Raw genomic sequence first — 27,937 nt, forward strand, 5'->3', positions numbered from 1 at the left:
CTTGGGATGGGGTCCACAATGGATCACATTTATATTGAATTCGTGTAAGAGAATAATGCTATAGTGCACTTCCAAGACAAAACAGCTTACAGACCAAAACTTTACATCCGTCCATAGCCTCAAATGCTTGAAACTCATATTCTCTCGAGTTACCTTTGAGTCCTTTGCATAGTAAAGGGTGCGGCCTCGAAGTTTGAAGTATCGCTTTTTCCACCTTTGGAAAGAACTGGTTTGCTTCAGTAGCTGTCCCTCTTTAATACTGGTCTGGAGAGAAGCAAAAGCACAATGACACGATTAAAATGAACCTCAAAACCAAATGAAATTCATAACCAATGGCACATTTTCTTTAACATTTTGAATAGCATGTCTCATGTCTTACAAATTACATTGAGAATATTATATGCTCACCACAGCTTTGCACATGTGCAAAGCCCCAAAGAGGAAAAGTGAATTTAACATGGTTCCCTGCCCTCAAAGAATTCACAAATACTGGGAAAGACACATGCACATACACAAATACTTGCAATACAGTGTTATGTGCATACTGCCTTGTATATAGTAAATATGGTGGAGGTGCCGTGTAATATAAAGGTTATGAAAGAACATAGGTCCTGGAGCCAGAAACCTTGGGTTCACCTCCTGGTGCCACCACTGAGTAGCTGGATGATCTCAGGCAAATTACCCAACTTCTTCATGGCTTTATTTATTCATCTGTATAATGGGAATGACAATAGGACATACTTTATAGGATTGTTGTGAGAAATAAATGAAAAACACAATAAAGGACTTAGTGCATGGTGCACAGTATGTGCTCATTAAATGCTAGTTACCATCAGCCAGGTGTTATTTTTCTAACAAATATAAATACAGTACTGTGCAGGGTGATTCCAGAGAAGGAAGCATCAGCTTGCCTCAGAGGGAGTCAAAACAGTCTTTTCAGACCAGGGCCCAAAGTGAGTCTGGAAGGAGTTTATCCAAATGACAAGAGGTGGACAAAGGGCATTTTAGGTGTTTGCAAAAGTAGAAAGGTGAAAACAACATGGATATTTGGGGCACCTTCAAAGAGCCATCTGTTATAAATGCAGTGAAGACTTTGGAAGAGGGAGCAGAGGGAGATGCAGCTGGAAGAGGCAGGCAGGGGCTCTGTAGCCCTGGGCCAGGCTCTGGTTAAGTGCCTTATGTAGGCTAGTTCATTTCATTTTCACCAGCAAAATACTTTGAATCTCTCTGACCTCATCTAGCGTTTCTCTCTCTTGATTTCCTCTACTGCAATGGCTGCTTTGCTCTGCAGAGGGCCTACAAACTCCTGCTGCAGGCTGGCACTACCTCCCGTCTCCTCCCTCAGATTCCCTCTGGCTGACCCCTTCACCTCCTTCAGGTCTTGACCATCTCAATGAGACCCACCTGAGAAACTGCATGTTTCACACTGCAACTTGTTCTTGTTCAGCATATTTTCCCCCAACCTGATCTTATTACCCACCCCACGAAGTACTTTCCATCTTGTGACACAGAACGTAATTTACTTATTTACTATGTTTATTGTGCTACTCCATTAGAATATCAGGTCTCTGAGTTTATTATATCTAATAAATTTAATTTTTCATTTTAATTGGAAAAAAAGAAAGGAAAACAGAAAGCAAACTACACTAGAGTCTTCCTGTAGGATTACCTTAGAGGCCATGTCACAACACTGACTTAAACAGACCCCCTTAGGATAGGGTCCAAGATGGATCACATTTATACAGGATTCAATAAAAGAGTTATGGTTCTATTGTGAGACTCCAAGACAAAAACAGCATCTGTACAGAACCAAAATTTTCAATCATCCCACTGGATTGCACACTGACAATATCTCCAGTGGCCTAGAATATTATCTGGTACATACGATAATGAGATCTATATGAATAAATGGCAGGTATGTAGATCATATCTGTCTGTTTGATTCCACAGTTCATTTCCAACTTTTACACAATACTATCTCTTACTACCATAAAGACATAATATGTTGAGAAAAGTTTGTTGTCTCCAGTAAGATGGTTAAGTTGCATTAATATTTACTTTGAATTTCAATAGAACTTTACAGCTTGCTCTAAGACTGTCTTCCAGAAACTGTTGTGGAATCATTACAATTTAATGGTAACAAAACACTTCTGAGTCAGTACCAAAGAGCCAATTTAGGGTCAGACAGACAGATTTCAAGCCAGGCTCCAGCACACAATAACAGTATGAACCTGGACAAGTTACTCCAACGCTACGCCTCAGTTTTCTCTCCTAAAAATTGGAAATAATAATACCAACTTCACAAGCTTGTTGCGTCTGACTTAATTATAAGATAATGCCTGTGGAGCACTTAGCGCACTGTCTGGGTTAGAGAAAACATTCAACAGATGGCAGAAAGTGTTATTATTATGATATCATTATGCTATTAAGTCCAGAGAGTATTTGCCAGGCATCAAATTATAAGAGCTTCTTGGAAGAAGTTAAGTGTTTGCAGCCACTGTCGGGACAAATAACAGCTGGAGTAGGAGGACTGTATCTAGAGAGGAGGTTATAGGAGACAAGGGTCAGAATATGCTGCACACAACAGGGAGCGTGCTTTTTCTTCTAAGTGCAAAAAGCTAGTGAAATGTTTAAGGCAGGAAAGTGACAATGGGGAAACGGGTGAGAAAGGAGGTGGTGATTCGAATGGCAGCCACGGTGGGAAAGCACTGCCCAAGACTCGGGTAGGGTCTCGCGGCACATCTAAACCAATTATAGCTGTTGGAGTCCACACAGAAGCAATGGTGAGAGAGGCCTCCTGAGAGGAAGCAGGGAGAGAGGCCAGGTGTCGGGAGAAAATCTTCCCTTAATAAGCTTTATGTGGCAGCAGCTATAAGTGCTGCTGGAGTGAAATTCCACGCCCCATTAGGCACAAACTCTTAAAAAAAAAACTAAGATCTAATGCCAGCATTCTAAGGCCTCCCTCCCCTTCCTTTTTTTTAAATTGGAACTCATTTTTATAGAGTAAACCACCATTTCAATGTCCTACCACATGATACCAGCTAACATACAGGGGTGGAATAGGTTATCGTCTATCATCTCTCCCAACACCAGAGCCCAGGACCCACGTAAACACCGGGCAAACCCTATCACCAAATACACTGTTACCACCACTCTCTGTAGCAGGAATTAAAAGGTCCCCAAGTCCCATCCCAAAGCCTATTTATTTTAGCAATATTTCATTACATGGAATCCCAATACAGAAAGGAAGTAACACGTACCAACAATTTCACACTGACTTGTATTCTATAACTACCTTTTATTCCATACATTACACTAATGTTTTGCTTATAACAATAAAAGTTAAAACAGATTCATAACAAAGGTATTAAAACAGAGGAAAAACAAATAATGATAGAAATTTCTAAATAAGCCAAATTAATAAAATTTAAATCAATTGAGGCTGAGGGTGTTATAGTAAGTGCATATCAGTATTAACTGCATGTCAAAATTATCAGAAATATTCAGATCTATTACATAAAATTTATACCACAAAGAGTAAAAATCTATATTTATCATCCAATTATTTTGTATATTTTAAATGGTCATATATCTTCAGAATTTACCCCTGGAAAAAAATCTATGTTATCACCAATTAAGTCAGAAATACAAACCAAAGGACGCAATATTACAGGGGAAAAAATTGACAGCTTTATTATCAAGATCATATTAGAAACTGCACATACCTAAAGTGTACAATTTGACATGTTCTGACATACAAACATGGCCAGGAAACCACTACCATAATCAAGATACTGAACATATTCCCCACACTCAGAACTTTCCTTTATCCCTTTATAATCACTGCCTGTCCCCAGCAACAACCGGTCTGCTGCCAACAGTTGCTTCACATCCTCAACAACATTTACTCGGTCACTTTCATCTTAGGCGTTCTAATAGGTATACAGTATCTCACTGTGGTTTTAATGTGCATTTCCCTAATGACTACTGGTTTTGAACATTTCCATTTTCCTGTGCTTATTTTTTCATTTGTACATCTTCACTGGTGAACTGACTGGTCGAATCTTTAGTCCAGTTTCGAAATTGGGCTGTTTTCCTATTTTTGCATCTTAAATATCCTTTATATATTCTATAAACAAGACATTTATCTAACATGTGATTTGCAAATATTTTTCCCAGTCTGTGACTTGTTTTTTCCAATGTATTAATAGCATCTTTTGAAGATCAGAGGATCCTGAATTTGATGAAGTCCTATTTATCAATTTTTTTCTTTTATGAGTCACATCAAATCTAAAAAGCTTTGTCTAACCCAAAGTCACAAAGATTATTTTCTATGGAAAAACATTATTTGTACATGCATGGCTATTAATCTCAACATAGAATCTAGTCATTCTAATTTTCAGTTGCTCCGCTGCTAATTTTCTGTCTACGTTGCTTTTTTATTTTTTAGAAAATATGAACCGGTATAATTATCTTAAATACTGGTTTGTAGCAATTACTTTGTAGATAGAGACTATTAAAGGAACATCATAAAATGTATAACTTTTTGAAATATATGATATGCAAAGAGGCACCTTCATATTTGAGGAATTAGTGACTTATAGACCACAGTTCTCTATGCTGGCTTTTCGGTAGCAAATGGTGAATGTACAAGCTAATCCAAATCTCTGTCCTTTCTAAAGTTACTCACATCTTTTTATGAGGCTAAAAATTATTGTGGTCTTGGATCATACACATTTTTTAGTCAAATCGCAGAATGTCTTGTAAAATTATTTGGCTAATTATAATTCTTAGTGTAAATTCATGTTTAACTCTGAAACATGAATTTGTTATATTCTCTGAAGACAAAATTTCACCCTATTTACCTGTATAGGTGGAGCATATCTTCTTGATCCATGTTTCAAAATATGTGCATACATCATATGCAATGACATGATATGCTAAGAGCCTAATCTAAAAAGCTTTCCCAGGACCTGTAGAAAACATTAAGAATTATCAAGAAAGACTGACACTGTCTGTTATAATTTGATGTCCCCTCTGAAACTTATGTTGACAATCCTCAATGTGGCAGCAGTGAGACCTAGAGCCTTCAAGTCATTGGATCATGAGTGCTCTGCCTGCATGAATGGATTAATCCATACATAGACTAATGGTTAACGGATCAATGGGCTAACATGAGAGTAGAACTGATGGCTTTATAAGAGGGGAAGAAAGATCTGAGCTAGCATATTAGTATGCTCAGCCCCCTTGCCATGTGATACTCTGTGTTACCTTGGGACTCTGCAGAGTCTCCGCCAGGAAGAAGGCTCTCACCAGATGCCCAGCCTATACCCTTGGACCTCCCAGCCTCCAGAACTGTAAGAAAAATGTATTTTCCTTATAAATCACCCAGCCTCAGGTGTTCTAAGAAGCAAAAAATGAATTAAGAGACTGCCACCCTTTATGTAGAATAATGAGATGCTAAATCTTGTGGTGACGTCATGAAGCACTCACGCCCTCTCATTCTACTTTTTCTCGCTGCCTTCTTTCACCTTTCACTTCTCCCTTTGGACAATAACCAATATATATTATAAAAGTTCCACTAGAAATTATGTAGTCTAGCTACAAAGAATTATCACATCCCTCATCAAGAACCTAACTGGGGTAGTGGGGAGAAATTTTCATGCCACACCTCAGAAAGAAAAGTCTGACTTATGAGTATTTCAAATACAAACAGCCACTAGTAATGAGAGAGTCCTTATTCTGGCTAACTGTGCAAAGGATTCTTAAGGGAGAGACTCCATGGCAGAGGTGAGTGTACTCTTCATTCATCACACAGACAGTATCCACTAACGAGGCTCCAAGTGAAGGACTCTCTGTGTCCCAGGAACCTGGGTTCCAAGTTAGAACTAGGAGTACATCTTTCCATAGAAACCATGTCATAAATTTGCCTTAATGCTTAAGTCCCCATGCTATTCTATCAAGTCTCTGAATCCCAAGGATACCAGTTGCCTAATACTTCTATGGGCGTAGTGGTGAGAAGGAATGAATCCTGACACAGCTGCAGAAAAATGAACAGGAAAGTCACTGCTAAATTAGGAGGGCAATCTCAATTAAGGGTAGGTTACACCTGCCTTTTACCCTAGCCTAGATTATAAACTACTTGGAGTCCAGGAAGTCTATCTCATTTGTCTTTGTACCACCATTGTTAAGGTTCTATAATATTTATATAAGTACAGATGCTCCTCAAGTTACAATGAACATACCAATAAACTCATCATAAGTTGAAAATATTATAAGTCAAAAATGCATTTAATATTTCAGCCTACCAAACATCACAGCTTAGCCTAGTCTACCTTAAACATGTTCAGAACACTTATGTTAGCCTACCGGTGGGCAAAATCATCTAATACAAAGCCTATTTTCTAATACAGTATTAAATATCACATGTAATTTAATACCATACCGAAAGTGAAAACAGAATGGTTGTATGAGTACTCAAAGTATCATTTGTACTGAATTCATATTGCTGTCATATCATCATAAAATTGAAAAATCATTAAGTTGAACCACTGTAAGTCAGGGAATGTCTGATGTACATGTGTGTCTGTGTCTGTGTGTGTGTGTGTAATATATATTATTACTTTCATAGAAAACTGTGGTCTAAGTTCCAAACAACCAGTTCATAAACAAACTACTTCTGGAACAAAATCTAGTTGTGAGTTGGGGTATGCACGTAAAAAGGAAAAATGGGCAAAGTAACCTCTGTGATAGTGGTTCATAACTTTGGTTGGATCAAGATACCTTTTCAGAATCTACTGAAAGTTGTGAATACTATCTCTCCAGAAATATGCACGCATGCATGCACACATGCACACATACAATACAAACAATAAAAATTACATACAATTTTAGGGTGTTCATGAACTTTCGATATCCACCATAACTAAAAATGATGGCCTCCATATAACAATAAATTGAATTAGTTTTTTGGTTGTTGTTTTTAAATAACTGTATTAGCTTTTGTTATTGTTTTTTAAATAAATCAATCCTTAATACGGTTATAAGTAACAAATATTAATTCTTTTAAACTTTCTCTTCAGTTAGCTGAATGGTCTCCCATATCATTTGAAACAGCGTAATTTGATACTACTTGAGGTTAGAGAGCAATAACTGAAAAGTTTCGAGTTTCAATTTTCTGTTGCAATTTCAGCAGTACTTAATAATCGTATAATCAAACATATCCTAAAATGTACAGGCATTTTCTAATTTGAAAGTTTGAAATATAATTACTTATGCAATTTGAAAATTTTATTTTTGAAGAAATGCTACAAGGTTATTCTTCCCAAGATCATTAAACATTATTTTATAAAAATGAAAAGCTTATCCTAAGAAAAATTAATTTGAAGTCAAATATTCATTCCTTCAACACACAAAAGAATATATTTTCATTCTGTGTTTTCAGTCCTAGTTTACTTTCAAACCAAGATTGGAGATGTGGAACCTTCAGGTAACACACTGTTTTCACTTCAGACTAGGAAAGCTCAATTAGCACCCACACCTCAATAACCTGAAATAACCAAACAGCAGTGCAGAGTGTTTAATGTCTTATCCAGTTTCATGGTTCAACACTTCATGATGTGTGCACTTGTGACTCATAAAACGACACAAACATAGAAAGAGGTCAAAAGATAATATGGGAAAAAATACAACCACAGTGGAAAGGAAGTATCAAAGGTTGTATTATCAGTACTTTTAGAGAGTTATTCTTCAAAAAAAGAATATTGATGAATATTGATTCAGCATTTATGATTAAAAAGAGAATGTCAAAAAATAAGAGGTATAAAAATCAAGACTTAACAGTATGTTAAATAATCATTCACCTGATCAGAAAGGAATATGAAGATTACATTGCACAACAATGTGAATATACTTAAAGCTACTGAAATACACATTTAGAAATGATTAATGATAAATGTTTAATATCATTAAACACAAATTATGCATTTATGTTTAATGACATTAAAACATAAATGTGTAAATTTTATGTTACGCATTTTTTACCATAATATAAGTAATTTTTTTAAAAAAAGGAGATTACGGCACTGTAAATATCCAAGAAAGTCCTTGGGATAGGGCTAAAAGCCTTTAGGAGGGTAATATAGCTTCTAGTCTAACAAAGTGAGAGAAGGAGAAAGAAACTACATTAAATGCCACGGAAGCACCATCTCACCGTGTTCAGAACTGAAGACCTATGGCCTAGCACCTACTGCAGGACTGCTTTTTGGGCCAGACTGCAGATGATCTGCAAGATCCTGGAAAGCCACCTCGGCTAAGAGGAACATCTCTGAGCTTTGTCAAGTGGCACCATACTAGTCTATTGTTATTCTAAATTCACTCCTCTTCCTTCAGACACTTGCTCAGATTCATTCACATACAAATTCTTTCTTTCTTTTCCTGAAAATGCCTAACATATGCAGCCCAGTCATGCCCATTCAATACAGTCCTATTTCAAGATGCTCTGAGGAGAAATACCGGAAGCCTGTTGTCACTGCCAAGGGGAATTAGGGAAAGTAATGTAGCATCTGTGTCACCCAAGGTAGGTAGCCCATAATTCTTAAACATAAACACAGAACATTAAAGTGCTATAAAAATATATCTTGGCCAAAGAATAAATCATTTGGAAATTCACATGGCAGAAGTGGGTGTATTGGGATTTTTGTAAAGTTCTGCTTAAGGCAATGGGGAAGAAAAGTTAATGTTTGGTCTATTTATGTTCTAAAAGTACTCTTTTAAGGAAATGCAAATAACCTACTTCATTCTCCCATGGTTATGCGGGTAATTTTCTAAAATGAAAATCTAATTAAATTATGCCACTGCTTCAAGCCCTTCATTCATTTTCTTTTGCCTGCTACATAAAGTCCAAGCTCCTACACGTACCATAGAAGGCCCCTATACAGCCCTCTAACCGCATGACCTGCCCTCCCAGCCTCCTTCCTCTGCCCTACATATCCTCTGCTCCATGTGTCTGTCTTGAAATCTATCCATCTTAACATTCATCCAGCACCATTGGCCCTGGGAAGGTTTCCTTGATTCCCTAGGAAGAAGCCACCACGCCCACCTTTGCCTCTCTCATATGTCCATCCTGTCTGTGTGACAGCACCGATGACACTGAATGGCATCCATCCACATGTTTAGGGTCTCACCAGGTCATGGCCTTTAGGAGAGCAAAAACTGCATCCTACTCATTTTTGTAACATCACCATCTATGGCGTTAGCTAACATATCATAGGGCCTCCATAAATAAATGTTGGCTGAGTTGACCTGAACAACTTTTAGTGACAGTATAAAATAGTATGTAAAGTAACTGTGTATTTTAAAACAAAGAAAAAAATTAGAAAACGGGAAAGCCCTGGGCCCCTGATTGAGGGGAAATGGTATCAATGATTAAATAAGAAACACAGTCTGGAAATGCTTTTATGGTTTCCAGGGTTCAGCAGATTTGAGGCTGTTTCTTTTCATGTGTATGAAAATGGACACTATCCTCAAAGGCATATGTGCAGAGGGGCAAAAAATGTCTATTTATCCTGATTTTTTATGAGAACATTGCTCATTTAGAGATGTTCCTTATAAAGTCATTTCAAAGCAAATAATGTGTTTTTTTCTGTACAATTATTACATTCTTCAAATCTTGCATAAGCATGGGTTAATCTCCTGTGCTGTGTGAGGCTGTGGTGTATATATAAAGATATATAAGACATAGCCCGTGCCTTCACCAATTTACAAATCTCTCTATGTTACACAAACAGTTAATTTGAAATTCTTGAAGAAAAAAAAGAAAAGGAAAAAATTTCCTTCCTCTAAGAGATGTGATTAAAAAGATTTGGTTGGGAGGCAGTTATTCACATGAAAGTGAATCCTCAAAATAAACTTCTGTTTATGTATGGCTAAACAAACACTTCTTATAAAAGAACAAGCATAACCAAAAAGTGATTAATTTGTAACAGCTCTAGCAAATATAATCACATAATCAAAGTGTGGTTAGGAAAAGAGCACGTGGTTCCAAATATTTCAAAATAATGAGCGTACCAAGTGAAGAAACAAAGATTCATTTTTTGAAAATCATGCTATTATGTTTGATATTAATGTTCAACCAAAATAATAAAGTTAATAACAAATGTAAGAAATACAGTTAAGAATCTGTTAAAAGCAAGTATATTTTAGTTTTGTTTTGTTCACGAATTGTAGGATAAGGCACAAATTCCCCCTTCCTCCCAAAAAGGGCTTAGAAGTATTTATATTAAGTGCCATTTAGTCATATAATCTGGCAGTTAATGGTTTAGTACCATCTGACTGTAAGGTCCTTTAGGCTGACTAATGGCGCCATTGACACTATGGCAACCCCCCATGACCCGCACGTACACCTCTGGAGGGCCTTCCAGAATTAGAAAACCTGAAGTAGCTGGAAGATCATGAAAAACGGAAGGACAGTCAACCCCTGCAGCACCTAACTAACCTGAGACATTCTTCTACCATTTCTCATTCTGGCCTCAACTGACAAGGCCACTGGAGTTTGTAACCAACCTTGGCCAACCTCATGACTCCACACCCTACAACCCCCTCCCAGCTTGCAAAAAAACACCCTAAACTGTAACTACTGTAACTTTCCACTGCCTTCCCCAAAACCTATAAAACCAGCTCCTCTCCTACCACCCTTCACTGACACTCTTTTCGGACTCAGCCCACTCGCACCCTGGTGAATGAACAGCCTTGTTGCTCACACAAAGCCTGTTTGCTGGCGGGGGGAGGGGTCGGGGGTCTCTTCATTCAGAGCATGCATTTTAACACTAACGCTCATGAAAAATCAGTAAAGCCATATAGATTCCATCTGGAATCCAATAACCTAGTTTAAAAAAATTAAAAGCAAAACAATCAACCAACTTGACTTTGAAAAATCATTTTCAAAAAATAAAAGCATTACAAGTTGAATAAATTCTTATCTAGCTGGCTTTCTGAGACTGTTTTTACACCAATGTCTTAAAGCTGCAGAATTGCTCATTTCATGCCCTTTGCTTAAAGAAAATAAAAGTAATTTCTCTTTTAAATTATATACACACATGGGTGCTCTTGGATTTCACCTAAAATTTCAGAAACGCTTCTGTGTCACAAGTTGAAGCTGCTTAGATGGAAAACCACTTTAATGCCCCAATGAGAATGTGACTTTAAACACAGCCCTTGGATGAGCCTTTCGTAAAGCCTGATGCTGGCTTTTAGAGGAGCATTAAACAGGTGTGTAAAGTGCAAAGGTCAGTGATGATGCATGTCTTTTACAGATGCCTTCAAGAATTCCAGAAGAACCTCTAGCTTCTACCAGTCACGTCCCAGTATGACCTGCACTTCTCTTCTAGGGAATGGAATTTGGTGTAATGGGAGAGGTGGATCGGGAGATTCAATACTCCACATTTTATTTCTATCACTTCTTTCCTATCTCTTCCAACTACTATCTAGTCTGTCCTCTCAAAGGATTTTTCTTTGTCCTATATATTTCCTTATTTGTCATATAAACTCCAGGAAAGCTGTGTTGGCTTTCTTGGGTGTCTGTACAAAATCTGTGACATCATGAACCTATCTGACCATCTTTAATGGTCAAACTAAGCCTCTACGGTTAAGACTTTCACTTCTGAAATGGAGATAACACCTGCATCTCACTATGTGCTATGATGACACGTGAGGCAACGGATACAAAAGAATATGTAATTCTTTAAAACATGATATGTCAAGATATAATCATCACAATAATCCTCATCCTAAGCATTATTTATTATGGAAAAGTTCTTGTTCCTTAAATCCATCCCTTTCCACCCCTCTTGTTATTGCCTTAGTTCAGGCTCCTCTAATTCTCTTGAACTCAGCGGTTTACTAAGTGCTCTCCATGGTATCAATTTTTCCTGCCACTAGTCCATTCTTCCCACTGTGGACAAAATTATCTCTGAATTAAAAATTTGATCCTGCCAAACTCTGGTTCAATATGTTCTAAGTGTGCCCATCACCCACATAATTCCAGAACTCTTAGCTGGGCATACAAGACTCTTTTGTCCACAAATGCCCCAACTTCCTTAGCCCCATCTTCAGCAATCCCCCTAAGCTCCCCTAACAGTAAAGTAAAAGAGAAGTACTTAGCAATCCCCAAATACACCAGGCTTCCCTGTGTCCAAGCTTTTTTACCAGCTCTTCCTTCTACTCAGTATCGTCCTCCACTGCCTCCTAAACCTCCCACCCCATCCCGTCCTCCTTCATGGCTCAGGCCACTATCACATCCTTGGTATACCCACAGCTCTATGCTCATTCATTATTCATAGCATTAACCACGCTGCACAGGGATTTTTTTTTTTTTTTTTTATGTACGGGTCTCTCCTAGAAGACTGAGCTTCTCAGTAACAAAAACTATATCTGCTTTATTTTTCCATCTCACATATAGCCAACTGTTTGCTATGCAGAAAATGATTACTACATGTTAACTAATTTGTTGAGGAGTCAGGAAACAAAAAGTAAGAAATTAAAGGATTAAAACTTTTTTCTTTGATCACAACTGGAGGAATTCAGTGGAAAAAAAAAATTCTATTTTTCTTTCCAGCAAGTCAAATATACTGGCAGGAAGCCTAAAAAAAAAAAAAAAAAAAAATAGACCTGACTCCTGAAAAACAGCCCCTCAGGTTGGGTTCCACTTCTGCCTCCACCATTTACTAGCTCTGTGACTTCAAGTAAGTAATAGTATCTATGAACCTAAGCTTCCCCATCTGTAAATAAATAAACATCACCTGCCCTGCATTCCTCAGAGTTGTCAGAAAGAAACAAAATAATGAGTAAATATCTTCTGTAAACTCCCAAATGCTATGAAGTATCAGAAGTAAGGTACTATTTGAGTAGGTCATACTTTGAAGAAAAGGTGTATTTGGAGGGATGGATACAAGGTTCATAAAGAGATAACAATCCTGGACAAGGACCCAATGCTTCCATTTGGATAAATTATTGCACAAAACCCGAATTTAACCACATGAAGAAAAATGTCTAAAGGGTTCCAAACCTTAAGCATACAACCAAAAATCAATCATGAAATTGTATTTAATAATGGAGCATGGTTTGTAACATGCTATGTAATATTATTTTACTTCTTAGAACACCAATCTTATCTTGTTTACCAGCGAAAATTAGGAAATGACTAGAATTGCTGCTGAATAACTCCACTTGGATGCCACTGGCTCTTCAAAATCCAATAAGCCCCAAACTAATATGTCTGTCTCCCCAGCTAGCCTGTGTGCTCAGTGAGAGCAGAGGCCACATCCACCTTAGTCACCACTGGAGCCGCAGTGCTTACCAGAGTTTCTGGCACAGATAATAGCTCTTAGTAATGATGTACTAAACAAATGAATGAATGAACACTGACATTCGGATAAAGTAGCTGAGATGGCTTTTGAGGGAAACCTGAACAGAAGGCTATCTTTAGGAGCTCTTCAGGCAGACCCTGGGCAGGAACCAGCAGCATTCTGAGATCTGTAGCCAGCAGTGCCTGCTTTGTGGCGGGTCATCTCCTTCTCACTTGCAAATGTCCCTGTGGCAAACATAAGCACTTACACGTTGAAATTCTGGGCTTTTTTTTCCCCCAAATTAAAAGCCATTCCACTTTTATCCACTACCATTTCATTGTTATTCGGGGAGGCCATCTATCTTGTCCACATTCATTTTATCTTCGAGGAGGGAATGGGTCTACAGAAGAGATACACCCACAAAGTGTGTAAATCAACTACTATATGTATATGGTGAAATTAAAAGGTATTAGATTTTCTGTCCTTCCATATTTTATCCACCAGTTAAACTTAGTATAATTTAGCTTGAAAGGTGGTCAAACAAACCACACAGACCCATGTCTTACCCTATCCTAAAGTCCGTATTCACCGCAGGTTTGCCTTTTAACATATTGTGTCTCCTATCATTAACACTGCATTTTCCTTTTAATTGCCCTTCTAAATATTTTTTGTGTGATTATAAAATAAGAACTATTTTTCCCCACAGCCATGCCAGAACTCGTATCTGAGCGATGACTGCTCCTCCTCTCATGGGTCTGGAAGGGAAGTCATTTGATCTTTCTCTGATTCAGTCTGCCAACCTCCTTCACTGGCCTCCTGTGACATTGCCTCAAGCCTGGCTTCCCTATCAGCCTCCAAACTTTCCCATCAGCTCCTTTTCACTCCAGACCCTTTTGGCTTTGTGCCTGGTACCCTCCTTTCCCCTTGTGAATTTTGTCCTACTATGAATTTCCTACTTTCTTAGAAGTAAATGTAAGCCTCTGTCTTTAAATAAGGATGCACACATGACACTAAGCTCTATTAAATAAGACAGCTGCTCTATAGTCTGGCTGATCATTACATGGAGACCTTGATAAACATTAACGCACCTTGATTCGATTGGTTTAGAGTAGGGCATAGGAACCCGCACATACTAAAATCTCCGTTGGTGACTGAAATTATCAGGTTGAGAAGACACTCTTGTACATATAATAATTTGCATAAACCCTTTTAAAAGGTATAATTCTGCACTTTCGCTTCTTTTCTCTTGCACTTTTAACTGATATCATTCAGTGTAACCACTTACTCTTATCTGGTTCTGTGCATTTTAAAAATTTGGTGTCAAAATCTTCCTAAAACACATTTGAGGAAGCTCTGCCCCCACCTAGCAGCGGGGGGAGAAGCTAATTTAGGTTGAATGACTGGTCATGCTCACTGTAGCTCTCTCTTCTTCAGGGCTAGCCACCCACCAGAAACCAAGCTATACTCAACTGTCATCCAAACAAAAGCCAGATCCAATTGCAGATGAAGACTGGAATACGACCTCCAACGAGGAAATAAGACCTACCATGCGTACTGGACTCCACCCTTTGTGCTGGGAAATTTCTGGAGGTGGGCAGAGAAGAATGGCCCCAGCTGCTATCCTCCCCCTTTTGTGATATGTCTCATCCCCGCACTGCCATGCTGACCTCTCCAGGAAAGCAAATGCAGTGGAAGAACTGCAGCAGGAACAAGGGGAGCTTCAGAGAATGATGTCCCCGCTTACGGGAGAATGGTGATGAGGGATGTTTTGGGGACCAACATTTAATGACAACGCAATCAGATGATGAGGGTGATTAGTCATTTACAATATCACAAAACATTTCCCTTTTTATAAACTGCCACCAGAAGCAGCTGTCCTCAAGCTATATGGTATGTCAGGATCATCTGAGCTTTTCCCAAATACATGTGACCAGGTACTTTGATTGGGCCACCCAGAACCTAAGCAGCTCAGCCTCCCCGTTCCGGGATGCCTCTGAGGAATTCTCCAGCTCTGTGAAGCAGGTTCCAAAGCCACGCAGGGCCAGGCACTGTGGCTCATTCCTGTAGTCCAACCTACTGGGGAGGCCAAGGCCAGAGGATCGTTTGAGCCCAGGACGTCAAGGCTGCGGTGAGCTATGATTGCGCCACTGCACTCCAGCCTGGGCAACAGAACGAGACTCTGTCTCAAAAAAAAAAAAAGGCCACAAGGCTAAATGATATGCGTTGACGATAATGACGTTTAACATTACATAAAATCTTGACATTTAATATTCTAGAGGTTTGTACAATAATCTTGTTTTTATTCTTGAAAAACATCTATTACTATTGTTTTTGTTTTTAATTTTACAAGAAGGAGCTGTTTACTTTCACATATAAAACACACACACGTTCCGATTCTGGTTGTCCGAGACGTCATGGGACAGAAAGCGGTAGTCCGGCCACAGTGCAGCGTGTGCTGGCAACATTCACTGTCTGTGCAGGGCATGCCAGTGTGAAGCCCAGGGAAGCACTCGCTCTCCAGTGGGTCTGCCTGCAGTGTTCCATCCTGCCATGCTCAACCAGGGAGAAAAATGGCTTTCCACCACAATTCCTCTGCCCTCTTCCCTGTCCAGAAAGGCAGAAATTCAACCTGTCCAAAGCCAGCTATGCTGCGGCCTGTGCAAACGTGGGAAGTGTTTAGCTCTGCCCCTTAAGACCTGATCGAGGGAACATACGCCCAAGGAATGTAAAGGAGCAAGCTTCCCCGTGTCTAGTGAAGTATTCCAGTATCTCTGGATATATTCAAAATATCTTAATTATATTGTTTGAAATACTATAAACTCTAATATTTGGAACATTTACATTTAAATATAAATTAATGCATTCTAAAGCAAAATAATGAACATTATTCAACATATTTTTTTTGAGATGGGGTCTCCCTCTGCTACCCAGGTGAGTGCAGTGGCACCATCTCAGCTCACTGCAACCTCCACCTCCGGGTTCAAGCAATTCTCTTGCCTCAGCCTCCCAAGTAGCTGGGACTACAGGCGTGTGTCACCACACCCGGCTAGTTTTGTATTTTTAGTAGAGACAGGGTTTCACCATGTTGGCTGAGGCTGGTCTTGAACTCCTGACTGCAAGAGATCTGCCCACCTCAGCCTCCCAAAGTACTGGCATTGAGTAGTTTGGGAAGCATGAGCCACTGCATCCAGCCTATCCAAAATATTCTAATCACCCTCTGTATCAGTAAACCATCTAGTGATTGCTAATGTACTTTGTCCCTTACAATAGCTTATAATTTTCTTGAGAAAATCTACAATGATATAATTGCCTTATTGAGACTGTAGTTATTTTGTGAACATTGATTAATTTATAAAATTAAGCTCTCCTTTTTTACTAAGTATCTTCTTTAGAGCAGTTTCTGAACGTATTTTGCTTTTTAAAATTTTTATTTTTATTTTAGGTTCCAGGGTACACGTGCAGGTTTGTTACATAGGTAAACGTGTACCATAGTGGTTTGCTGAACCTTTCAACCCATCACCTAAGTGTTAAGCCCAGCATGCATTAGCTATTTTTCCTAATGCCCTCCCTCCCCCCACTGAGTGTATTTTTTCTAATTAACATTAGGTAAAAGTATGTGACTTTATAAAATACCATTACACGGAGAAAGTACAAAATGTACATGCTATATATAAATACCATAGTTTTTTCATAAAATACAATGAACTACCGGATATTACCACAAGGTGGCAGTGGTGTTATGCTAATGATCAGGATTTCCTTTCTCAAATGTCAACACAGATGGGGCATTTTTACAGTTGCACAAATCCTTCCCTGTAATGGGTGAATGGAGTATGTGTAACTGTGTTGTAAATGGGTAAAATTAAATTAAATTAAAATAATAAATAATTATCCTTCAAATTCTGAATTTACTTATTCCTCATCAAATGCCCCTGCTCACATCCAAGAATAAGCCCTTTGCCCACACATGACATTTTGATGTAGCCACTTTCCCCCATGGCCAAAATGATACAACTATTTTGATGTGGGGACATTTTGAGGTGGTCTAAAAGAAACCACTAGAAATCACGTTTTTTTTTTTTAAACTAATAACTAATGTGCAAATTAGAGAACCTCACAGCATACCTGAGTCTCACAGGACTGCAGCACTCACAATGTCCCGTATCCTGGGATGCAGTTCGTGGCTGCAGGAGGAGCTGGGGGTCAGTGGTAAGGTCAAGGGTGGGATGGGAAACAGGGTGAAGTGTAGGCATTTGACTGCCAAGCCACAGACAGACAACGAAGTCTCCTATCTACCACATACAGTGATCTCAGAAAGAGCTACTCAGCATTCCATGCAAAAGATTGGCTTATTTTCTGGAATTTCAATTGCATCTTCAGTAATCTGCCTCTGAAATTCTCTAGTTCTTTCCCCAAGGCATATCTGAGTCCCATCTACATTGGAAATAAGAAATCAGTTAGAAATCTGCCAGTTCTCTGCATGGATAGACAAATTAGATATAGACAAACGGATAGAGATATACATGTTATATTTAACGTCATAAACTCCACTCCAATGATGGTTTCGATGGACAAGACTGATATCCCTAAAAAGGATAACCCAGTTCTAGCATATTTTTAAAAATATCTTGTTAATAATTGTTCACAGAAATGAAGAGAATCAAATGTGAGTATCCTCCATAATTAGGATGGAACGAAAAAATGGTCACAGGTGAAGGCTGTGCAAATTACCAGAAAAAAGACAGCAACACACATACACACACAAGTACATGCACACTCACACACCTGCCATGAATTCTATACTTTGGTCACGACAGCATGTCCCTGTGTCCCTTCACCTGGATCCATCCTGTCTTCCATTCATTCCTCCTCTGAGATCTTACTATCTCTATCATTTGCCAAAAAAATTTAAGCCCTCCCTCCCTTAGGCTACTTCTGTATATTGTTCTTACTTCCACCTTTGCATTGTGGTATAGTCATTTGTCTCCATCACGCACAGAGATGCAGAGGTACATAGCCTGGGTTCAAACCTTGGCTCCACAGCTGACTATTTACTAAAGACCTTGAGCAAATTACTCAATGTTTCTGTGCCTGAATTTCTGCTTCTTTATGGATAACAACAATAACTAAGCCATAGGGGTGCTGTGAGGACTCAGTGAGTCCATGCATGTAAAGTATCTGCAACGGTGCCTGACACGAGGTCCTCAGTAAATACCAGCTGGTCTTGTGTTACTCTCACTCCTGTCCTTTATTAGACAGTAAATGTCCCCAAGTCAGGTTCATGTTTACTTCATCTTTGTCTCCTTAGCACCCAGCACTATGCCTATCACCTCAGTGGTACTTAACAATTCGTTTGTTAAACTAAATCGAACAATTCCCTCTGTCTTTCATCTCTAATTGTTCTCTCTCCATCCATTCCTTCCCCTTGGCATATCTGATTTTAAAAAGTAACAACTTTTTCCACCTCTTGATTATGTCCCAGCTCCCAAGCTATGCCTTCCTCTCCATTATTACAAAACTGCTTTAAAAAATCAAAATCGTCTCACTGCTCTGTCCTTTCCTTTCCTTCAGCCTTACCGCAGGCATGATAGCCTCCACTCCCTACTTTGCAAGAAATCTACCCCTTGGCTATTTCCAATTAAAGCCTATGTGCCAAATCTCTCTGAATGAACTTCTTCCCATAGTTCCAATTATCTCCTCTAAATATATACACAACTCCTAAAATAAATGTCTATACTTATTCTCATTTTCATTCCAGCTCCATTTACAACTGCCAGCCTGACATCTCCACTTGGAGATGCCACCACCATCTGAAACTCAAGCACATTTTATTCCATGTAATATATGTCTTAGTATAATAGAAAAGACACTGGCTTGGCTTCAGAAAACCTAGATTCTAATTCCAAAATTGTCAGTAGCTAATGACGTGGCACTGGGTAAAAGTCACTCTATACGGAACTCCAAATGAATTCAGCACCTTCCCATGGCAATTCCGCTCCTCTTCCTATGACCTCATCTGTTAGCAGCAGTGTCATTTTCCTAAGCACACAACCCCAGAACTTTCAAGCTATCTTTTATCTTCCCTCACCTTTAATCTGCTATCTAAAGGTTTCTGCAAACTGGTCTTCTTTGCTCCTGCGCCCAGTGTCCTAATGCTTGTGACTTTATTATTTCTCACCTAGACTATAGAAATGACCTCCTATGAAGAAATGCTTCCAAGACCAGCATGGTCTTCCAAGACCTGCTCACCTCCTGATGGTGAGCAGGGCCAGAACCACCAGCTGCCTGCCACAGCACTAACCCTTCATTTGGTTCCCCTTTAAGTTTGGCCCAAGTGTGAAAAATGACTCTTCTCTTAAGGACCCATAATAAAGCAGAGATGACACAGAACACTCAAACGAGACTTTTCTAAAGGTTGGCAATAAGAAAAGGGAAGTAGACAGAAAGTACCATTTTAGACAACAGAACAAAATCCCTTTTGTTCTCCATGCCTCTGAGCCCAAAGAGAGACTCTAGGGCCCTTCTGTCTAAGCTCCCCCATCAGAGGCAAACCAGGTGGTTCCCTAGGGCCAAAGAGAACAAACTCAGAGAGACAGCACACTCAAGGTCTCCACATCAAAGCCAAGAGCTGAGGCCTCCTGCTCCCCTGTCTATGATCTGTCCTTGCAGTTCTTGTTCCTGTACTCGGTGTGGTGGGGGGACCCTCAACTGAACACCGCAGTCTAACAAAAGTCCCCCATTGTTCACAAGACAATCACATGGACAGAAACATGAAAAACAGATGTATTTCCTTGCACTTGCCCCCTGTCTAACTAGTCCTCCACATTCCCGCCCTCCAGAATTGCTTCCTTAAGGCAGATCTCATCTGGTCACTTCTCTGCTCAAAATCTCTGTTGGTTGTTCATTAACCACAGAACAAAGCAAAGCCCTTTAATTCCTTTAATTTTGCATGGAGGGCATCTGACTGGTTTCATCTTCACAGCTGCTGCAGCCTCCTCTTGAAACATCACTTCCATCCCCACTCTCCCTGCAGTGTCTGCTCCTGGCATTCTGGTCTACCTGCCACTGGCCAAACAAAACACACATCTTCCTCTCACCTTGGGTTCTTTATATGGGTGTCTTTTTGCAGGCGCAGAATGCACACCCCCACCCCGGACTTTTCCTCTCATGACTCACCCTGAAATGCTGGACTTAAATACTCACTCTTCCAAATGTCACTCAAGCAGAGCTCACTCATTTACAATTCCACGTTCTCAGTCCTAACCGAGCCACATTTGTAAAATGCAATAGATATACACAGGAGTGTGATGCACAAAGATTATCTTTTCTCTTTCATTTCTTAGTATTTTCAGTGGTACATGAATTCTGAAATCTGTATTACAGTATGAGGAGAAGGTAAATCATAAAACATGTCAAGATATCGACTCAATCTTTAAAAGATCGCCTAACTTTATCTCCCTACCTCCCAAAAGTCATTGGAGCATCCAACTTAATTTCTTCATCCTACCCACACTCCCCTCTACCTAAGAACAGCTGTCTTGAAAATAGTGGATGTTTTTCGTTGTGGGAATGAAATGAAACATTTCCTTTACCTCTCTTGAGTTCACATATCCCTATGTCATGAACGTGGGGCCATAGATCACATGTTACTCTCACTGTCTATGCTGCTCTGCACACATGCAGTTGTTCTTTGCTGAGGGTATGCAGAGGCAGGCAGGACTCGAATGCTTTTCACTTGGAAAGCATGGCAAATAAAGATGACTTCATCCGGATGCCTAAGAAACACATTCCTGAGGCCAGGAGCAGTGGCTCACACCTATAATCCCAGCACTTTGGAAGGCAAAGTTGGAGGATTACCTGAGGTCAGGAGATCAAGACCAGCCTAGCCAATATGGTGAAACCCCATCTCTACTAAAAATACAAAAACTGGCCAGGCATGATGGTGCACACCTGTAATCCCATCTACTCAGGAGGCTGAGGCAGAAGAATCACTTGAACCAAGGAAGCAAAGGTTGCAGTGAGAAACATTCCATGCTCATGGTTAGGAAGAATCAATATTGTGAAAATGGCCATCCTGCCCAAAGTAATTTATAGATTCAAAGCTATCCCATCAAGCTACCAATGACTTTCTTCACAGAACTGGAAAAAACCACCTTAAACCTTATGTGGAAACAAAAGAGAGCCCGCGTAGCCAAGACAATTCTAAACAAAAACAACAAAGCTGGAGGCATCACGTTACCTGATTTCAAACTATACTACGATGCTACAGTAATAAAAACAGCATGGTACTGGTACCAAAACAGAGATATAGACCAATGGAACAGAACAGAGGTCTCAGAGGCAATGCCACACATCTACAACCATCTCATCTTTGACAAACATGACAAAAACAAGCAATGGGGAAAGTATTCCCTGTTTAATAAATTGTGTTGAGAAAACTGGCTAGCCATGTGCAGAAAGCAGAAACTTGATCCCTTCCTTACATGTTACACTAAAATTAACTCCAGATGGATTAAAGACTTAAACATAAGCGCTAACACCATAAAAACTCTAGAAGAAAACCTAGGCAAAACCATTCAGGACATAGGCATAGGCAAGGACTTCATGACTAAAACGCCAAAAGCAATGGCAACAAAAGCCAAAATAGACAAATGGGATCTAATTAAAGTCCAGAGCTTGTTCACAGCAAAAGAAACAATCATTAGAGTGAACTGGCAACCAACAGAATGGGAAAAACTTTTTGCAATCTACCCATCTGACAAAGGGCTAATATCCAGAACCTACAAAGAACTAAAACAGATATACCAGAAAAAAACAAACAAACCCATTCAAAAGTGGGTGACAGATATGAACAAACACTTTTCAAAAGAAGACATTTATGAGGTCAACAAACATATGAAAAAATGCTCATCATCACTGGCCATTAGAGAAATGCAAATCAAAACCACATTAAGATACCATCTCACGCTAGTTAAAATGGCGATCATTAAAAAATCTGGAGACAACAGATGCTGGAGAGGATGTGGAAAAATAGAAATGTTTTTACACTGTTGGTGGGAGTGTAAATTAGTTCAACCATTGTGGAAGACAGTGTGGTGATTTCTCAAGGACCTAGAAATAGAAATTCCATTTGACTCAGCAATCCCATTACTGGGTATATATCCAGGGGATTATAAATCGTTCTATTATAAATACACATGCACATGTATGTTCATTGTGGCACTGTTTACAATAGCAAAGACCTGGAACCAACCCAAATGCCCACCAATGATAGACTGGACAAGGAAAATGTGGCACACATACACCAGGGAATACTATGCAGCCATAAAAAGGATGAGTTCATGTCCTTTGTAGGGACATGGATGAATGTGGAAACATCATTCTCAGCAAACTGACACGAGAACAGAAAATCAAACATCACATGTTCTCACTCATAGGCGGGTGCTGAACAATGAGAACACGTGGACACAGGTAGGGAAGCATCACACACTGGGGTCTGTTGAGGGCTACTAGGGAGGGACAGTGAGGGGTAGGGAGTTGGGGAGGAATAACATGGGGAGAAACGCCAGATATAGATGACAGGGAGATGGAGGCAGCAAACCACATTGCCATGTATGTACCTATGCAACAATCCTGCATGATCTGCACATGTACCCCAGAACCTAAACTGCAATAAAATATATATTTTAAAAAGTACAATTTATGATATATGAAATAGAAAATGCAAATAAAATATTAATTTCTTAAAAAAAAAGATGCCTTTTTTTTTTTGAGGTAGAGTCCCACTCTGTTGCCAAGCTGGAGTGCAGTGGTGTGACCTTGGCTCACTGCAACCTCCCCCTCCCGGGTTCAAGCAATTCTCCTGCCTCAGCCACCCAAGTAGCTGGGACTCCAGGTATGTGCCACCATACCCAGCTAATTTTTATATTTTTAGTAGAGATGGAGTTTTTACCATGTTGGCCAGGATGGTCTTGATCTCTTGACCTCATGATCCACCTGCCTCAGCCTCCCAAAGTGCTAAGATTACAGACATGAGCCACTGCACCCAGCCCAAAAAGATGACTTTTTAAAAAAATCAAACATACAACTTTAGGTCATTGTTACGGTGTCTCCCACAATTCATGTGTTGAAAACTTGATCACCAGTGTGGTGGTGTCGGGAGGTGGGACCTAATGGAGCTAATGGAGGTGTTTGGGTCATGGGGCTCTGTCCTCATGAATGAATTAATGTTGTTATCATAGAGGGGGTTCCTTATAAAAGGACAAGTTTAACCCCCTCGTGCACTTGCTTTCATTGCCCCTCTCTTTCTATTTCTCTGGGCCTTCTCTTGCCCTTCTGCCTTTAGCCATGAGATGTCACAGCAAGAAGGTCCTTACAAGATGCCAGCCCCTTGATACTGGACTTCACAGCCTCCAGAACTGTGAGCTAGTCAATTTCTGTTCATTATAAGTTACCCAATCTCAGGTATTCTACTATAGCAACACTAAACAGACTCAGTCATAAAAGTTTAAAACTACACATACATACACACATACATATGTACATAAATACATGATATAACTATACAAGTTGTTTTAGAAGGCCAAGTTCACATATTTTATAAAAAGAGTTTTGGAAAAACTTTTGTTTGTAATATCTACTAATATTGCTTTACTATTAATATCAGTCTTCCCTATGGTAGAAGAATGGTAAGTTACTAAATTCAGCCAAACAATGATGAGTAATTACCAGCTTTAGGCATTAGATGAAACTTCCTTTAATAAGTCAAGTCTCCAGATGGAAAGACCCTATGCAGAGCAGAGAGAAACTTTTGTGTGAGAGAAACAGCTAATGGTCTACCATAATCCATTCTTTTTCCTGGTACTTACCCTCCCAGTTACAAACTCCATTTCCTGAGTTTAGGCCAACAGGATGTGAGCAGAAATGAGGGGTGCAACTTAAGAGTCATCCTCTTAAAGACACCTGGTTCTATTTCTTTCTGCTGGCCAGAAACAGAGATGACTCAACTAACACTGAAAACTGCCCAATGAGACTACATATCCCAGGCTATTTGAACTTTGAAGCCCCCATGTCACTAAGAACTTGCCAATGAAATGCAAGAAACAGTCATGGGTGCCACTTTGGCCTAGACCTTCAGAAACTGGTCTATCTCCTCCATGTTCACCTTTTCCACTTTCTAGCTGGAACCTGGAAGTGGTGGCCCAGTTTTAGCCACAGAGCAAGGACAATTCCCTGAGGAGATGGCAAAGAAACAACATGGGAGGAACCTGGGCCCTTGAACAGTCCCATGCAACAGAGATACTCACTCACTTCAGCAGCTTTCCTTGGACGGGGATATAACGAAATGTCTTTGTTGTCTAAGTTCCTGAATTTGAGTACTTTATTTGTTATTACAATTTCACAACTCTAATATTTAAGCTATATTAAAGGCATCTCACTAGCTCAGGATCACATACCTCTGAACTGCTACTGGTGAGACAAAAACAAACTTTCATGTTCTTTAAGCCACTGTATTTCAGAGGTTTTTCACAGCTGGTTAGTCTAGATATACTATTAATATGTTCTTACCATCTAATCTGTAATCAGTCATTTTTGATTAGCTGTATTAGTCATTCTATATAATTCCAGGAAGAGTTGCAAGGCTATCCAACATCCATTTCCCCTCCTTCCTAACCCAACCCTGATTCGGTTTGGGTATCCACTCCTTCTCTCCAAGTCATGTGCTTAGGGAATGCTGACTCTATTCCTGGCTCTAGCAAGTATATATTAATCAGTTTAATAAACTGCTTATGAGGATTCCTTTCCCCTTGCCATCAGTAATTAGTTCAGAGGTGAGATGTGACCCAGTTCCAGCCAATCAGAGGTGAGTAGAGGTATCATGGGGGACTGCATTTGGTGCACGGCAAGAGAGACCCTTTTTCTGTCTGCTGTCTGGATGTGATACCTGGAATGGATTCAGACACTTTGCTAAAGATATCACTAATGCAGGAGAGCGGAGCCTTGAGAATCACAGAGAGAAGTGAGTCAGGGCCGGCCTGTCTCCAGGTGCTTCGCCAACATGATGTGGGGTTTTTTGTTAGTTGCAGCTGATGACATCCTAACAAAATATAACAAGCGTCCCCATATAATGAACATAATAAATAAAACATGTTAGAAAGTACTAGCTTACTAGTACACTACTACTCCCTATCCCAATCATCTCATTTGGAAGAAATGTGTTTAATTACCACCACTCTAATAACATCAAAGGGCTCCCACACCATCACATGCAGAGGAAAACCCAGCTGCGTTAAAGCAGCATTCTCCATTCACCTTACTCTTCTTCAAAATGACAATTCGCAAAACCATGAGGCCTCCAATTACCCACACTATAACCCCAAATAAATACACAACAGTCTCCTGATCCCAGGCTGCAGACTTCTCCTGGAAAAAGGCAAAAAATCTCATGTAACCAGTCCACTTAATTCCTGCTGCTTCTCTTCAGTCAGGCTCTTGCAGGTTATTATTCACTTCTTAATTCCCAACACATCTCTCAGAGCTTTTCTAAACATACTGTACTCTCATCAAACACTAAATCAGTATAGCCATTGTCCCAAATAAGTAGCACCTCACAGAGTAAAAGCAGCAAAAAGCTATGCTTTCTCCAGGCACCTAAGGTCATTCAGAAGCCTATTCATTTCCTGTCCTGCATGAGCTCTGTTCCAAGGCTTTCCCAGTCATTCATAAAAAATTTGAAGCTCTCTGGTCACCTCTGGTCACAAAAACATTTCACATTTCAGTAGGGAAATCGCCCAGGCCCCAACTCCAAACCCTACTCAAAGTTAAGTCTCTCCTCGCCCCCATCTGGAGTACTCCAGGCACAGCAGGCTTCTCCTGAATCAGTCAGCTCCTTCCTGTAATTCACTAGGCAGAGTCTGCTCCTCAAATGGGGCTTCTTCATTCATTCTGCAGACGTTTTCCTGCTGGAAAGAGCATCTGTAGCTCCCAGGGTCCAAGCAGGTGGTTATTTACAACGCTGCCCACACTCCAACAACTGCGTCTGCTGGGCACACCTCCAGCCTCCACTGCCAAGGCCACATTGTCCGTTGGCAGGAAGGGCTCTTGGGTGGGGCCAGTTTTTAAAAGGCCACAAGGCTTCTCCTGGCCCCTGGACAGCAGATCCTGCTGCTTTATTAGCAAAAGCACAGCTGGCTCCCAGTGCAGCTGCCTCTTTGCTCTGCAGGCAGCCAGGCAGGTGTAGCTCCAGCAGATGTTTGACCTCTAAACTTTTCTAGCTCAGGGTTAGTAGGTTTAGTGTCTCCATAACCTCCAGGGGACACAGAGCAAGTCAAGGGCGCCAAACAGTCTCCTTGCAACTCCCTCACTCAGCTTGAGGTTAGACGGAATCATCCCTCTCCTTCCTGCCTTCCCAGCCCCCATCATGGTCTCTGGGACTTCAATCACAGCATCAAGATGCTGGGCTAAGGGTTAGAAACCTTCACTAAGGAATGTGATGTCATTGCCACTTATTGTTTTCTTGGTAATGTTTTGGGACCTCAGCCAACACTGAGACAGAATGAAACCTATCTCAACATCCTGTTTCACTTGTTTTCCTGACATCCAATATGCCTCCTTCTCCTCCACACTCTTCTTCCAATGTCTACAACAGATACAGTCTTTCCACTGCCACAACTTTGTCTTTAAAAATGGTCTCTCTCTCACACACATACACACCCCTCTTTTAACTTGGACATTACCTTTCCTCTGTCCTTCCCTGCCACTGTCAGACCTCTAGAATCAACTGTCTATACTCCCCACCTCCATTTCTTTATCAAACTTTTCCTTCTGGACCATCTGTAAATATATTCTTTCTCCTCCAGAAGACCCCAAAACAAAACTTTCAAGTCATCCATGACCAGCACTGTCCAACAAACCTTTCTGCAATGATGGAAATGTTCTCTGTCCGCACTGACAGCGTAGCCACTAGCCAAATGGAACCACTGAGCTGTGACTGGTAAGACTGAGAAACTGAGTTTTTCCTTGTATGAAATTTTAATTGATTTTAATTTAAATAGTCACATGTAGCTAGTGGCTACTGTACTAGACAGCACAGCTTTCAACAATCCAAAATGGTTTATTCCTAGTTCTCAATCTGCCTTAATGCTGTATCATTTGGTGCTGTTACTGTTCTTCCAATAAATTTCCTTTAACCATAAGTTCTAGAAGACTATTTTTAAAGGGTATGCAGAATGTAAGTCACTGAGCTAAAGAGGCCAGTCTGGGCTGGAGAAATAACATGAATCTATGCAGAGCGTAATTAATCAGCAAGCGGTATGTGCACTGGTGGAAGGAAAGAGACAGGAGGGGAGAGAATGGCCACAGTAGAGCAGAGGGTAAAGGTAGAGCTTAGTGAGGCAGGGGGTCCTGGATGGCTAAGCTAGAGACAGACTACAAAGACCATCAACAGCTAGCAGGGAAAGGTATGGGAGTAAAAACTAGGAGCAAAAATGATTCTTACAGATGAGAAAACAAAAACTTGCTTAAGGTCACAGAGCATTCTGTGGCAGAACTGTAACTAATAATTCTACTTGCTGCCACCATAGAGTTTGAGTTTC

At 40.1% G+C, this 27,937-nt stretch overlaps 1 protein-coding gene and 1 long non-coding RNA gene across 5 annotated transcripts in view; both read right to left on the reverse strand.

Annotated features, from left to right (window-relative positions):
- The window catches only part of DGKH (diacylglycerol kinase eta), a 192,775-nt gene that overhangs the window by 106,370 nt on the left and 58,468 nt on the right, over nt 1–27,937 (reverse strand). For all 4 annotated transcript variants that reach the window (XM_032294783.1, XM_032294785.1, XM_032294784.1 and 1 more), the window contains exon 3: nt 154–264. In XM_032294783.1, the coding sequence (XP_032150674.1) occupies nt 154–264 (111 nt within the window). The remainder of the gene's footprint in view (nt 1–153; nt 265–27,937) is intronic.
- LOC116562492 lies at nt 8,704–21,928 on the reverse strand. The gene is made up of 3 exons (XR_004273973.1): nt 21,917–21,928; nt 21,542–21,545; nt 8,704–10,774 (listed from the first exon to the last, which is right to left on the reverse strand). It is a non-coding gene; the product is annotated as an uncharacterized LOC116562492 (long non-coding RNA).

This window comes from Sapajus apella, unplaced genomic scaffold (assembly GCF_009761245.1).
Source record: "Sapajus apella isolate SASKATOON/1434 unplaced genomic scaffold, GSC_monkey_1.0 scaffold32, whole genome shotgun sequence".
Lineage (NCBI taxonomy): Eukaryota > Metazoa > Chordata > Mammalia > Primates > Cebidae > Sapajus > Sapajus apella.